This window comes from Sturnira hondurensis, unplaced genomic scaffold (assembly GCF_014824575.4).
Source record: "Sturnira hondurensis isolate 20B ecotype Veracruz unplaced genomic scaffold, ASM1482457v3 Scaffold0005329, whole genome shotgun sequence".
Classification (NCBI taxonomy): domain Eukaryota; kingdom Metazoa; phylum Chordata; class Mammalia; order Chiroptera; family Phyllostomidae; genus Sturnira; species Sturnira hondurensis.
The window spans coordinates 2,505,609-2,521,353 of record NW_028077960.1 but is presented as its reverse complement, the minus strand read 5'-3'; the positions used below and the strand labels follow the sequence as shown (position 1 = coordinate 2,521,353).

Below are 15,745 nucleotides of genomic sequence, written 5' to 3'. Positions count from 1 at the left end.
CCATCTGGCCTGGGCCCCAGACCAAGCTTTCTGAGCTTTCCCTGAGGTGGCCTTTTATTGCCCGTGCCACAGGCCTTGGCAGTAAATGTTTGGTGAGGATGTTGTATGCAGCGGGAGTTATTTGGGCCTCCCTCTGTCTGTTTACCCATCCTTTCCAAGCCCCCTCTGGCCCTGGGCTGGAGTTAGGTCATATTGGCTGTGCCCCTCATTTCCTTGGACCTGCCCCTCTCTGGCTCCTGTAGGCTCTGCAGTTGCAGGTAACAGGATTGAGCTTCCTCCATGCTTGAAATACTTCTGCAGAGACCCAGGCACTGCCCTGCTCTACTTTGGCAAAAGTGGCTAACAGCAATGCCGTACAGTAGTGCTCATTTATCAAGTACTTTCTCTGTGCCAGCCGCTGAGCTAGGCACTCACATACGCTAGCTCAGTTAATCCTGAGAAGTAGATATTATCTTCATTTACAGATAAGTGCTTCCCGTTAAAAGGACGTGACTGTGCTGGGAAACTGGCCTTTCCAGGGATTGGATGGGATTGTATTGGCGCTGTCCCATCAGTGTCCCCACCTGAGGCCTTGTTGCTGGCTGGCAGTCCTGGATGCCACACAAAGGGGTGAAGGGTCTGCTCACCGCTCATCCATCTTGGAAGTGGCAGCTTGAATCTGGAAGAAGAATCCGCTTCTAAGTCAGACCCGCCAAAGTTACGACCTTGTTACAGAACAGACCCCGGGGTGGTGGTGAATGATGTACTATTACTGAAAGGGCCCCCCCTTTCCTCTGGGGGTTACCCCCATACTAGGTTCGCTTTGCCTGCCGCCAGAGGAGAGATGTCTCTCAATGCCAGAGATTGGTGAAAAGGACAGGAATTATTTATTTAAAAGTTATACAGACTTAGAGTAATGACTTAATGTCTTCATTAAAATACTAAAGTTTTTAAGAATACCCACAAATGCACAGTCCTTCCTTCTCCCTTTGCCCAGTCCAGGGTACTGTTATCTCAGGAAAAGAAGAGGAAGTCCAGGATTCGGGCTTCGACCATCAGCTGTGTTGCCACCACAATCTCCAGTTAATACAAAGCCATGCGGCACTTTCTCGTGGCCCACCAGCAAGAGTCCTTTCACCCCTTTTCTTCCAGGCAAAGTCTCTCCTGCTTCCTAAGCCATGTGGCAAAAGGGAGCACCCCAAAGCATCATGGTCTCAACCTTGGCCCAGGCCTAGTAGTGATGCCCTTCTGCCACAGCCACGTATGTGGTCCCAACTCCTCCAGAGCCTCGTGGTCCTACTGGCGTGGTTGCTGTGCCTGGGTTTAAATCCCCCGCGCTGGATCTTCCTCTGCAGCCCCATTTCCAACTCCTGCCACAATCAGTCACACCTGCCAGCACTCTCATATCCTTCCAGCTTTACTGGGCTGCCATAGTGAGTCCGGGCAGCTGTGGCCCCATGGCGTGGAGCCAGTCATCTCCAAGCTCTCACACAGGTGCTGTAACCAGGGGCCTTGCCTCCCAGTTACTTCTTGGGTGGAAGTCACTTCCATCCCCCTGGCTCACAGCATGGCCACAGCTATTTAACATATCTCTGAAACCAGTTAAAGGTTATAGATATGTTAAATGACCATGCCAAAGGTTATCTGCAAAACTTATACAAAACAGCTCTCAATGGCCCTGTTCCATGTGTCCCATCCACCGGCTCAGACCTGTGGGGGTGAGGACATCCCATACATATTTATTTTTCTAGTATTTCCTGGACACCCTGAGTCCTGGACCCCATTATAAATCCCCACTTGGGGCCCCCTTGCCTACACCCTGTTACAGTCTGTTCCACAGATACCCTAACCTCTTAGAGCCTCAGTTCTGTTGGAATTTTTCTCAGTTTGTACAAGTAGATATTGACAACTTCTGTATCAGAGGTGCTAGTGCATACAGAGCTGGCCTGGTGAATGCTGTGGAGGACTGCCGGAGTGAGGATCCTGACAACGAGGTGACCCAAACAGGAGGGATAGAAACAAGGGTAACCTAGGGTCCTGTGGTGGGGCCCAGAATGGCATTTGCTCTCATGGAGGATGGGGTATCATTTCTTCTGGGCTCAGATTCAAATTCAGTCTTTCTCAGCCGGTGTCCCAGAAAGCTACTCCTGCCTGGGACTTGGCCCAAGGATTCCCCTGAGCTCAGATCAACAGGATTTAACAGCCTGGTTGGTAGCTCAGCTCAATAAGGCAGTGCCTTTGGAGGGATTGTAATCAGGAGCAAAGAAGTCAGTCTTTCCAGCCCTCTTACTGCTCAGCCTCCCTCCTGCTGTGCATCCTGATCGGACACTAGATCTCTGGAGGAGGTAGATGTGGACCAGATTGCCTAGCACCTAGGAGTGTCTCAGTGGAACTTTGGTAAATGACTGACTGGTGTCCTAGAAATCAGCCAGGGTTAGAGAGACCACACAAAGCCCCACGAGTACCTCGTTGGACCTGGGGTTATTCACCCTGGAAAAGTAGATTTAGAAGGGCATGGCTGCTGTGTTGAAATCTCTGAAGGACTCCATTCCAGAAAGAGAGATTAGGTATGGTCTGTGTGGCCTTGGAGGACAGATTTAGGGCCAGTGTGGGGGAGGGTGTCTTCCTCTGCAGAAAAGGATGTGTGTCAGGTAAACAAGACAGGCAAGGCTGCTGAAGGAGTGAGCTCATCATCACTGGAGGTAAGTAAGCAGAGGCTGCATGACTGCCATAAAGGCTGTCGTTAGTGGCTCCCAGGTTGGACTGAACGACCTCTGAGAGTTCTAATCTGAAGAACTGGGCTTCTTGGATCACCATATCCATGAAAGAAAGCAAACTGTGGGAGACTGTATGTCCGAATGCATTTCTTTTCTTCCGGTGGCCCCAGCAGGCCCCAAGATCACATCAGAGATGGGAGGTTCCTGCAGAGGTAGTTTTTAAAGCAGATTTCAACCTACGAACCAGAAGGCAGTACAGAGGGTAGAAAGAAAGCTTTGTCTGTCTCTGGTCTAGATAGGAGAACTGCTATTTTAGCTTTTTGTAAACAAAGAAATGGAGGCCTGGGCTGAGGGCAGGGCTTTGCTTAACTTGGGTCAGTGGCCGAGCTGGGACTTTGTCTTTGGCCTCCTGGCCATATCTATTCAGGAGACTGTTAGTCTAGATGGATTCCACATGGCTCCCAAGAGATCCTGCTCTGCCTCAGGCCCTGGGCACTGAGAATGGAGGCTCCAAGATGGGTTTAGGAGAAGGGGTGGGGTGGAGGAGGAGTTTGTCTCCAGAAGGGCTTGGGGAGTGTATACAAAGTATATCTCTACTCTGTTCAGTTGTCACCCTGCATGGAGTGGCCAGCAGGTGGCGCTCCTATGACAAGCTCTATGCCATGTGGGTAGAATTTGAGGTGTAAGGATGCTGGAAGCCATGAGTGGACCTGTTATATTTTTAGGTGAGCTGAGTGTCTTGATGGAATGAGAGAAGGTCTGTCTCTTCTCTGCCAGTCTTCTGTCCATCACTGAATATCCTCAAGTGGGTTTTTACTTTTTGTCTCCCAACTTGGCTGCCCAGACTCTGATTTTAGCAGTTTACGGTAGGGCCAATTAAATAAAAATGCATCTGGAGTGACTAGGACAGAGAGCAGAGATGCAGGAATGGGATGCTGCAGGGAGTGTTGACCCTCAGGGCCGAGAAGAGAGGTGGCAGTTCTGAGAAGTTCTCTGTTGAGGGTGGGCTGCGCTGGCCTGGAAGGAAGAGGCAGACTTGGATAGGTGGGGAGTGGCAGGCACATGGGGGAACAGCCTGGCAGGGGTTCGGGGCTGGGCAGAGCACCCAGGGAAGGGTGAGATGAGGTACGAGGCCTTTGCAGGTCAAGGAGGGTGTCAACATAACTGTCCAAACCTGTAGAGAATTTTTGGCAATTTATTTGAACCAAATGGATGACAATTGCCAGGAAGCAAAACCTTAACGGATTGAGAAAGTGCCCTGGAGGGTCGAGTTTGTGCAGCTTATTTTATGCATTAGAGTCAAAGGAGGAGACGTAAGGGTGGGGTTACATGAACTCCACTGGTGGTAGGTTAAGGGGGCAGGGGGAAATCTCTGGGATTAGATCAAAAGTATGATGGAGAGACACATACTTCTTTTACATTGGTGAGTACAAGGTAGTTAATAACATTTACAGCACATACGGGTGGTATTCAGGGAAACAAGCTAACAGTGAGGGTTCTGTGGTCTCAGTGCTCTGGTGTCAGCCTGGTTGTGCCCTGAGGGGTCTGGGAAAGGATTATTCTGACCTTTCAAAGGTATGTTATCTTTGATGCAAAAAGACAATGGACAGGCTCACTTACTGTGAACACTGACTTGGGCCCAGGAAGCTACAGGCCTAGGATGCGACTGCTGGCCATGACCCACGTTCGGTTAGGCATTTTTACCTTCAGACCGTCCTGCTGGGTTACTTTGGTCTCTGAGTTTGTCAGGCCCACCGTGCAGGCCTCTCCTGAGCTTGTCAAAAGTTTAGTGTGTGGCCCCTTTTTTGTCCACAAAGGTTTCCCCTGTGCAGCTTGCCTGGTTCAACCCTAAACCCCTTATATGGTCTTCTACAAGTCAGGCCAAGAGCAGTGGTAGCTCAGGTCGTCGTGGCCACGCTCAGGCCTGTGAGATTGCCATGCCTGCACATGGCCAGCACTCAGTGAGGTGGGATTCCCAGATGTGGCCTTTAGCCACAGACATCTTCTGAATTACCAATATTTTCAAACAAGGAGTTTCAACAAAACCTCAACTTTCAGCCTCTCTTGAAAAAATCAGACCATGTCACACTGGGTAGACTTCCCATGGCCCCAGGGCACTGTAGGGGAGTAGCAACTGCCCGGTGGACAGGGTGTGTGCCCGCCCAGGGCTCCCAGCCCCACCCCACCTGTTTCACCATTAGTGTCTCCCTGGTCTCTGCCCCCCGGCAGTGGGGTTGGGATGGGGCAGTAGGAGTTGCTGTTGGTAGTAGCTGGCAGGCCTGGGTAGGCACCAAGTTCTGAGGACTCAGCAGGGATGGATGGGTCTAGCAGGAAGGGCTGTTGTGGGCTTGGGTTCCCATACCTCCATCCTTAACCTCCCACAGGCCTCTTGTGAGGGTTTGGTTACTCCTTTGAAGAGCAAGTGTAGCCATGGAATCAGGGCTGAGGAAGGGGTCAGAGGGAGCTTGGAGAGTGGAGGACCCTCTGAGTAGGGCCCGGAAGGCTTTGCTTGGAAGGCTGAGCAGAGCTCCTGGGGTCTCTGCTCCTTGGGGCCTATGGACCTCAGGGTTGCTGTGTGTGTGTCTCTGATTTCCCATGGAGTCGTCTTGGATTTGGCTGTACCTTAGCTGCCCTGCAGGGAAGACCCCATCACGGCATCTTTCCCTAGTTAGGAGCTCCGACACCATTTTTTTCTCCTGATCGCCTCCCTCTACTTCCCCATTGTGGAATTTTGAGGAAGGGGTGGGCAGGAATGTGCCTCCCCCTCAGGCCTGTCAGCATCTACATCTGTTGCTCCCCTTTGCTGGTCCATTTCCTATCATTGTCTGGGGGTGGGGAGTGTGCTTCTGTCCTTGGTCCTGGCCCAGGACCCAGCAGTGGCCTCCTATGTGGCAGGCAGGGAGACCACACACAAACACTGGTCCAGAGAGGCCTACCTGCTGTCCTCTGTGCCCATGTTCTAGCTACCCTCTCCCTCTCTAGAGCTACTACCCAAATCATGATGGGCCTGGTTCTCACTTCCCCTGGCCGCCTGGAGCCAAGTAAGAGTGGGATGCCATCTGGCCTTGGCCCTTTGCCCCTAGATTGGTTGGCTTGGGGATGCCCATTGGTGGTGAAGCAGGTGCTGAGCTGGCCATGGAGGAGCCCAGCCAGAGGCCCACCCAGGGATATGACATGGGATGGTCTTTAGCACTACCCCGTTACCCCCACCCCAGCCTGGAAAAAAAAATGCCCCTGGCATCTGCCCCAGTTTCTATCTGCTGCTTTGTTGCTTGGGAGGCTGAGCCTAGCCCCTGGTCGGCCCTCCTGCCCAGCATCTGGTAACCCGGGCCCTGCCTGGGCCTTCGGAGGGTTGTGCGGACCCAGACTCCAGCCTAACAACACAGCAGGCAGCAGCGGGAGGGTGGGTTGCATTCAGAGCATTATGATGTAGAAGATAAGGGGGTCGGCCCCAGAGAGATTACCGGAGCTTTAATCCCAGCTTTTCTTTAACTGCGACCTTGGGGATATCCCATATCTTCTCTGTTCCTCGATTTCCCCGTTTGTAAAAGGAGCCAAATACTAGCACCTACTTCATATGATTGTGAAGGTGAAATAAAGTGAGACTAAGAAACACGCACAGAACATAGTGACCTCAGTGTTAGCTATTGCCGTTGGAGTCAGAAAGCCTGGGTTTCCCTCATGGCTCCGCTAGCTGACCTTGAGCAGGCTCCTCACCGCCTGTGTCTCTTTCCTTCTTTAAACATGCGGTTATGCTCTCTCACTGAGGGGGAGAATAGAGGTGGAAGTGGCTTTTGTGTTGCGAATTGCTGTGCACATGGGCTGTGTTACCATTGATTCTAAATTCTCAGTTCTCAAAAGCAGGGACAAGCAATTTTTTAATTTGCTTGCCTTTGCAGAGAAGGCAGACACCGAGGGTCAAACAGCACAGCCGATGAGGCCCTGGGCTTGAAACTGAGTGTGAGTCTTGGAGGCCAGCCTGGCCCAGGAAATGCTGCTGACCTTGGGGCCACAGGTGTGGTTACAGTGGGGGAGGGGCTCTCAGATGGTCCATAGCCGTCCCCCCCACCCCTGGGGCAGTGTGCCTCTGGGCATTATAAAGTTATTGGACCCGAGTAGTCCACCGGGAACCTAGCCCTGCACTGTCTCTGGAGGCATCTTGGTTTCACCTTTTGGCCTGTTGAGGTATCTTGGGGCTCTTAGGGAAGATGGAGGGGATAGCTGGAAACAAAATTTGGAATGGTAAAGCAAAACTTCCTGGTAACAATACATTTCTGGCTGTAGAGCAGGACAGAGGGCTGGGGCTGTGGTTAGGGCCAGGGCAGCCTGCTCCCTGTGTAGCTGGTATCCACAGTGTGTGAATCAGGTTCAGCTAGGTGGGGGTCCTGGAGGCTCGCGTGGATCTCTGCTGCCTGCTCCACGCCACCGCTCCTCCCAGTGCAGTCCACCTGGGTAAGTGGGTTTCCCATCCATGGCTCCCTCAGGCACAAGCCAAAGTGGAGGGTTGCCCTACTCTGGGCACAGCTCATGGGTGAGTTGTCTGCGTAGGTGACTGCACAGAGACTGGGCCTGGACTCTGCAGGCTGCCTTAAGTGGCCCAGCCCTAGGTAGCTGGTGAGCAGAGATCCCCTGGAGTTTGTCTGACTCTGCTTCCTCACAGTTAGTCCTAAGCACGAAGGATGCTCCCTCTTTTTCTGCTTGGGTAAGGGGCCTTCTTGACTACATCCCCCTGCACTCACATGGAAATGAGTTTGGATTTTCTGAGCACACACCAGCTGGCTGCAGGGAGGCAGCCCAGAAGGCTGCTGGCTGGGGAAGGGGGAGAAGAGGGAAGAAGGGAGGGGCGGGAGCCCCGCCAAGATGAAAATTCCACCTTCTCACAGCAGAGCAATGATGGGGCGCTGAGAGCTCCCCACAGTTCACCGCAGCTCTGCCACTCACCCACCTTGGGAAGAAGCTGTCAGCTCAGAGGGAGCCCTGTGCACTCAGGCCAGCCTACCCTGGAGAAGCACAGCCTTCCAGGTCCGAACCACTGAGCCGGCCATTGGCGAGGTACCTGGCGTACACACGTAGAAGTGTGTGCCCCCGAGAGGTCCTCTCCGACTTCCAGGCCAACCCTTTCACGGGCTGGGGGAGTGGATCCGAGGCCCTGAGAGGGGACAGGGACCACCGCTGTATCAGAGAGGACCGCAAGCCTGTCTTGTCCCGTCCGCCGGGGTTCTCCCGTGGAAGTGCCCGGGAGCAGGTGGCAAAGGTCCCCCGGGCGGTGGGCGCTGCGCCCCCCCTGGGGTAGCCCGGAGGCGAGAGAGGCTGAGGGGGCGGGGGAGGGGCGGGGTGGGGTCATGCGTTTGACTCCGCCTCTTGCTGGTATCAGCCTGTGCTCTGGTGCTGGCTCAGTCTGGGCAGCTCTGCTCGCCTCTGCCCGGATGCACCGCCCTCGGCGCCCTGCCCTCCCGCGTCCCCGCCGGCGGCCTCGGCCACGGCTCCCGCTGTAGCTGCTACTGCTGCTGCTCTGGGCGGCCGTCCACACCCACGGCCACCCGAGGAGCGGACCCCGCGTCTCTGCTGTCTGGAAAGGTGGGTGGCGCCGCACAGCGGGCAGAGCGCGGGTCCGCGGGTCCGCGGGTTGGGTGCAGAGTGTGTGGCACGGGCTCGGCGCGCTGCGGTCCCGGGCTGTCCTTGCGGGGAGCGTGCAGGTCTGGGTGAGTGTGAGTGTGAGTGTGCATGCTGACACTGGAGTGGCAGGAACGCTGCGGGGAGCTGGCGNCTGCATAGTGTCGGTTTCCAACTAGTGATGATGGTACGACCTCTCCTGGTATCGGCCTCACAGAATGAATATGATCCCAGCCAAAGGGTCCACATGTGGTCTCCACTGGGCCTCAGTCTTGGAATTTGGCTGCACTGCCTGCCCCCTGCCTCTCACCTGGATTTCCTCCCTGGGAAATGCACTCATGTCTCTCTGTAGGAGAGTTGATAAGCAAAGTTGATACAGCTGTAAACTTCCCCATATCTATGACTGTGAAATGATAATTATATGGAGACTAGAAAGGACTCTTGGGATAAAGAAACTTTTGTTATTGGCTTGTAGTGAGAGCTGTTATTTTGGAAACTTTAGAAAGAAAGTTTCTGAAAGAAAATATCAGAGAGGAAACAATTACCCCGAATCATGTCACCCTGCTAACTGCTGTTCTTTTCTTTGTGCCCCCCCTACCTTGGACCACATGCACACTGACACATTTTATGTGGTTTAATTAGAGTTGCACATACAACTTTGTTTTTTTTCTCTTAACATGTTGTACCAGCTTACCTCCGTATTGTTTGGATGGCTTGCAGCACTTAATACTTTAAATCACTGTGTCAGAATCTACTGACTTGTTTATACCTTCCTCCTTTTCAAATGTGAAGTCTAGAATTCCTGCAGTGGGATGTTGATCAGAGCAATGTCTTTCATGTGATAAGACTCCTCTCGGCTGGAACTTGGCTTTGATGATCTTTGGTAGCCTGGAGATGCTTAAAAGAGTGCAGTTTTCATTTCTGTGTTGTAAGTGTGTTTTTCTGAATGGGCACGCAATTCTCAGTGGGGGGACAAAGGAGGAGACCTGCAGACGAGCGGCACCTGGCCACATGATGAAATGATGTTCTGTGTCTGCAGCACGGGCAGGGCCTGGGCTGCGGGGTAACTGTTGTGTCTTGTCCACAGAACCTGTGGACAAAGTGGCCGCCCTGCGGGAGTTCCGAGTGCTGCACACTGCCTTGCACAGCAGCTCCTCCTACAGGGAGGCGGTGAGTGTGTGTGTGCAGCTCCCTGCCTGGGACTTGCCAGACCTGCAGGAGAGTGACTGCTGGAGAGTGGTGTAGACTGGGAGTTGGGAGCCCGTTACCATGGCTACCAAGAGTTCCTCGGGGAGGGTTTGCCATGTCTGTGGGTCTCAGTAGAGGCCTGTGTTCCCCCAAAGAGGCTGTCTCAGCTGCATAGTGTCGGTTTCCAACTAGTGATGATGGTACGACCTCTCCTGGTATCGGCCTCACAGAATGAATATGATCCCAGCCAAAGGGTCCACATGTGGTCTCCACTGGGCCTCAGTCTTGGAATTTGGCTGCGCTGCCTGCCCCCTGCCTCTCACCTGGATTTCCTCCCTGGGAAATGCACTCATGTCTCTCTGTAGGAGAGTTGATAAGCAAAGTTGATACAGCTGTAAACTTCCCCATATCTATGACTGTGAAAGGATAATTGTATGGAGACTAGAAAGGACTCTTGGGACCAGAGAAACCTTGTTATTGGCTTGTAATGAGAGCTGTTATTTTGGGAACTTTAGAAGTGTAGATGGGAGAAGGACTAGAGATGGAAGGTTTACTGTGATGTTGCCTTTAAAAAAAGTTGTTTGTGTCCCCTCCAGTCAGCCACGATGTCAGAGAAGAAAGAGGTTCCTCTGATTCCTGGGGCTGTTGTTGCGTTGTGGTGGTGGGTGTGCAGGCACTTAGAGGGGGCAAGTATTTCAGCAGAGTGTGGGAACCTGCTGAGTGGATTGGGCTCAGCCCTCCCTGTTTCTCCCTCAGGTCTTTAAGATGCTGAGCAATAAGGAGTCTCTGGATCAGATCATTGTGGCCACCCCAGGCCTGAGCAGTGACCCCATTGCTCTCGGTAAGTACAGAGCTGAACTTGAGGAAGTGGCAGTTGTTGGAGGAGCAGAAGCCAGAAGAGGGCAGTCAGAAACCTGAAGAGACTCTGACCATCTTCTGAAGAACCACTGGTCTGTGGCGGGGAGGGGAGAACCCAGACGCACTCCGCATACCCAGCCCTCCTAGGGCTGTCAGCCCCGCAGCCTAACTGACATCATAAATGACACTGTGAGGATGTCAGACGAGGGCAGGTTAGCCCAAACCACAGCTATCAGGGGAGACTCGGTGCGCACCTGTGATGTGATGGATCAGGGATGGATCAGGGAAGAACCCAGAGATAATGGGGAAAAGAGGAGGCTGGCGTGTTGGCACCAGTACGTGACTTAACTGCAGGGTGAGGGGGCGAGCAGGGGGCGAGATGGAGGGCACTCTGTGTGCTGCTGGGCGCTTCGTTTCTCCCGCTTCCTACATGGGCGCTCTGGGGTCCTGTGCCCCAGCTGAGCCTGTTGCTCTGAGGCCTAACACCTCTCCTCCCTCTTGGATCTGGCAGGGTCTGAGGTGAGTCCTATTCTCCTTAGGGGTTCTCCAGGACAAGGACCTTTTCTCTGTCTTTGCTGACCCCAACATGCTGGATACGTAAGTACACCCATCTGTTCAAGAGTACCCCATCTCTCCTCATCCAGTCTGGCAGAGCCTAATTGTTGCCCTGCATTCGGCTCTCGGAGCCCAGTCCCTGACTACCCCCAAGTCTACCCCAAGTATGTCAGGAGGTGAGAAAGAGCAGGGTGCTGTGAGGAAGGACAAGCCCAAGGGCAGGAACATGTATTGCTGTGGAGGTGAAGCAGGGTCTGAGGGAGGCGGCTTCGTGGGCTGGGCTCAGAATAGCTGTCATTCAGTAGGTATGAAGGATCCTTTGAAGGATGTGAAGCCGGGGAAGGAAGCAGGTGTGTAGTTCCCTGTTGTTGTCGAACTAGATGGGACAGCAGAGGTTCTGTCTCTTATTTTGCAAGTGAAGAAACAAGGCCCCCCACTGCCCCCCAAGGGAAGAGGGGGGACCTGGGAAGCAGTGGCAGACCCCTGAGCCCCCCGGGCTGTCCTGTCTCATTGTGCCAAGGGGAGGTGCAGCACTTACAGTGGATGCCAGGGCGCTGCCACTGTTGCTAGGGGCAGAGCAGAGGAGGGTGAAGCCCACTGGAAGGGGGTGCAGAAGACTGAGGGATTCCAGGGCAGGCACAGGGGGCTTGACATTTCTAGGGCCACCCAGACTTTTGTCATGGCAGGGGTGCTCTTTCTTCCTCGTTCATCCTTGGCTTTCTTGCTGGCCCTGTTCCAGGTTGGTACCTGCTCACCCGGCCCTAGTCAATGCCATTGTCCTGGTTTTGCACTCGGTGGCAGGCAGCACAGCGCTCCCGGGGGCTGACTCCTCTTCCCGGAGCACGCCCTCCAGCTCCTACAGGGACATGCCAGGTGAGTCCTAGGAGAGTGTTGTGTGGGCCCCCTCAGGGGCCGGCAGTGGCCCAGGAAAATGCTTTCCTCAGCAGCTATGTATAGCGCTGGCAGAGGGTGTTCCTCGGGAACTCTCGGTTTGAGTCAGGGAGTGCATCTGTTCTGGGGAGACATGCTGTACGTGCCTGAGGGTGGCTCTGTGGACTGACTACGTACAGAACATGCAGCACAGAGGGCCCGCACCAGGTGCTTCCTCAGGGTCCCAGCTGTCAGGGTCTGTCCTGCAGACGTGTGCGTGAGGAGGGGACACTGGTGCAGCGCCGGTCACTGCAGTGCTGTTCCAATGGCGCAGGGTCATGGTGCCCCTCAGGACATCCACGGTGTTAAAACCTGTTATGGTTATTAAAATGTTCTTGAAGTCCTGACATAGGGCGATGTGCAGGACACACTGGGAGCGTTAAAAAAGCAGAAGAGGGAAAAACAGACAAACAAAAAGCAGGGGGGGCGGGGGTGTCCATACGAAGAGGAATATGACGAAAGCAGAAGTATAGGAATATGTGTTTGTGTTCTCAGAACAGAACTGATCATCCAGGAGGGGCTGAGAGTGGACGAGAGGAAGACTTTGCTCTTTGGCATGCTAAGAAACAAAACAATGAGAAATCTTATCCTCCTCACCCCTTTTGCATATGTGCGCATCTGCGCACGTGTATGTCTGTTTATAAGTGTAGTAGGAGAAAGAAAGTAATCTTTTGAACTTTAGACATTGGGTCATTTGTGCTTTTTCTTTGATCCTGTTAGAATTTCCTCTTTTTTTTTTACTGGATAAACTTTTCATTTGTTCTTTAAACCCTGAGACTCTCTTGCAGTCTCACTAGACGTCCTGTGTTGTGTGGAACTTCAAGTCAGAGTTTGCAGAAGGAACCCACCCTTTCCCCGCCCCTCACAGGAGAGACCTGAGCGGGTCTCCATAGGGTCGCACCTAACAGCTTTTCCCTGGTCCTGTCTGTCTGCAGAGCCAGTGGCAGCCTCAGCTGCAGCAGCTGCGCGACATGGGCATTCACGACGACGAGCTGAGCCTGCGGGCCCTTCAGGCCACTGGCGGGGACATCCAAGCAGCTCTGGAGCTCATCTTTGCTGGAGGAGCCCCGTGAACTTCCTGCTCCTCCTGAACCCCCAACAAACTGCCAAGGTGGCTGCCCATGGGAGGCACTCCTGGAGGTGCCCCATGTCTCCTTTCCCCAATACACCTGATGGTTGACCTTGGCTTTGTCCAGTGCTTGGCCTTTCTAGCTGATCCACGCTGGTGGTGGCAGGGGGGCAAGCATGGAGTATGGGTCTTGGTGCTCTGATATCAGGGAGCATGACTGGCCCTGCTGCTGGGCCCTGGCTGCAGTTTTAGTCCCATGTTGCATATGACTTACATGGGTCTGTTTCTTTTCTTGGACCCTGAAATAAAAATGGACAATGGAGAAATTACTATGTTGTAATTTCTGGCTGAAGATTTGCTTTGCAAGTGTTTTACACAAGGCATTATTCCTGGAGCTGTGAAAATTTTGAGAATGAATCATATATAAGAGGATTATCATTAGGAAGTGAGAAGGTATGTCCATGCATGAATTTTTTCATGAAAATTTTCTTAAAGGTTTTATTCATTTATTTTCAAAGAGATGGAAGCAAGGAGAAAGTCAGGGAGAGAAACATCAGTGTGTGGTTGCTTCCCACGTGCCCCCAACCAGGGACCTGGCCCACAACCCAGGCATGTGCCCTGACTGGGAGCCGAACCAGCAACCCCCTGGTTTGCAGGCCCATGCTCAACCCACGGGGCTACACCAGCCAGGGCTCATGAATAATTTTAGTACCTGATAAAATAGGAAATACAGCCTTTTCTGTGACCTCAGAGAACCCTGTAGTTCTCTTAGTTCTTGTATGTGTTTTACTGTTTTGTCATTAGTTTCCTTTTTCATTCTCCAACACTGTGGTAGATTGTGGTGACGGCCCCGTTCATCGTCCTCTTTGTGTCCAAACCCTTCCCCGTGCACGAGTGGAGTAACCTGCCCACCCATTCCGAGCTGCCACCATGTGACTTGCTTTGGCCAACAGAATGTTAGCATTCGTGGTGGAAGCAGAGACTTGAAGTGGACTTGGACATTGGCACACCCATTTTGCACCTCTGCTGTCATGAAGAGAGCCCGCCTGAGCTAGCATTTAGAGAAAGACAGACCCGTGTGGCAGAGCCGAGTCTCCTGAACCTCCCTAGCAGAAGCCAGCCTAGGTTATCTGTCGAACATGTGAGTGGCACAGCCAGGAAAAAGTGTACAAATTGTATTGGTACTACTCGATGAATTTTCACAAAGGGAGCACATCTGTATGATCATGACCCAGATAAAAAGCTAAAAGAGCATTAATAACACTTCAGAAGCACCTTGGATGCCCCTTCCCAGTCATTCATTCCCCACCCCCTCCGGAGGGAACTGTTGTCTTAACATCTAACACTATAGTTAGTTGTTGTCGCTGTTATATTTCTAAATAGAATCATATTATACATAGTCTTCTGTGTCTGGTTTCTTTCATTAAAGACTATATTAATGAGAGTCTTTGAGGTTGTTGTGAATAGCAGTAGTTCCTTCATTTTTATTGCTTTAGAGTATAGAATACAATGGATGTAACTCAATGTACTTACTAATTCTATGTTGGTGTACATTTGGGTTATTCCCACTTAGAACTATTGGAAATAATGACACAGTGAATATTCTTATATTTCATGAGCATATGTATGTACTTTCTTTTGTATACATTGTTAGGGGTTGAACTGCCAGAATATAGGATATGTTCAGCTTAATACATACTGTGAAATAGACTTCCTGAACAGCTGTACAAATGTACACTCCCCGCAGAAATGTATAACAGTCTTACTTTCTCCACATCCTTTCAACACTTGGTTTTGTCAGTATTTTTAATTTGTTCTGATAGGTGTGTAGTAGCCTCTTATTTTTAATTTACACATTTCTTATAACTAATGAGGATGAATGCATTTTTCTTCATAATTGAGATTTTATTCAGTGTGTTAGGCTAAGTACACAGACATTTTAATTTGTATACAATTCTTAGGATACATACCAAAACCTAAAAAGTCATGTTAGTTGTGATTCTTTTCTAAATAGTTATTCCAGTGACTTTCTAGCTTAAATATGAGGCTAATTTTCCTTACTAGAGTATCAAATATCAATATCTTTAAGTGCTGAATCACTGTTACATCAAAATCCCACTAATTCACCATTTTTAAACAGATTTTAATTATTTATTTTTAGAGAGAGGGGAAGGGAAGGAGAAAGAGGAAGAGAAACATCCATGTGTGGTTGCCTCTCCCGTGCCCCCTACTGGGGACCTGGCCCACAACCCAGGCATGTACCCTGACAGGAATGCAACCAGTGACTTTTTTTTTTTTCTATTGATTATACCATTACAGTTGTTCTATTCCCTCCCTTCATTCCCCTCCACCCGCACCCTCCCTCCCCCACCATTCTCCCCTCCTTAGTTTATAACCACGTGTCTCAAGTTCTTTAGATTCTATATTTCCCCCACTATTCTCGCCCTCCCCCCTATTTTCTACCTACCATCTATGCTATTTTCTGTGCCTTCTCCCCCCTTCTCCTCCTCCCACCCCCCTATTTCTAACCCTCCATGTGTTCTTCATTTCTATGGTTCCACTCCTGATCTAGCTGTCCTCTTGGTTTGCTTTTGTTTTAGGTGTGGTTGTTAATAACTGTGTGTTTGCTGTCCTTTCACTGTTAATATTTTTCATCTTCTTTTTCTTATATAAGTCCCTTTAGCATTTCATATAATAAGGGCTTGGTGATGATGAACTCCTTGAACTTGACCTTATCTGAGAAGCACTTTATCTGTCCTTCCATTCTAAATGAAAGCTTTGCTGGATAAAGCAATCTTGGCTGTAGGTCTTTGGATTTCATGACTTGGAATACTTC

The 15,745-nt window shown here is 51.5% G+C and overlaps 1 protein-coding gene across 1 annotated transcript; it reads left to right on the top strand.

Annotated features, from left to right (window-relative positions):
- The first annotated feature begins 5,697 nt into the window (after nt 1–5,697).
- On the top strand, nt 5,698–11,840 carry LOC118987677 (ubiquitin-like protein 7). The gene is made up of 5 exons (XM_037046904.1): nt 5,698–5,737; nt 9,349–9,479; nt 10,254–10,338; nt 10,895–10,952; nt 11,650–11,840. The coding sequence occupies exons 1-5, from the start codon at nt 5,698–5,700 to the stop codon at nt 11,792–11,794; spliced, it is 459 nt and encodes a 152-aa protein (XP_036902799.1). The 3' UTR covers nt 11,795–11,840.
- The last annotated feature ends 3,905 nt before the right edge of the window (nt 11,841–15,745 follow it).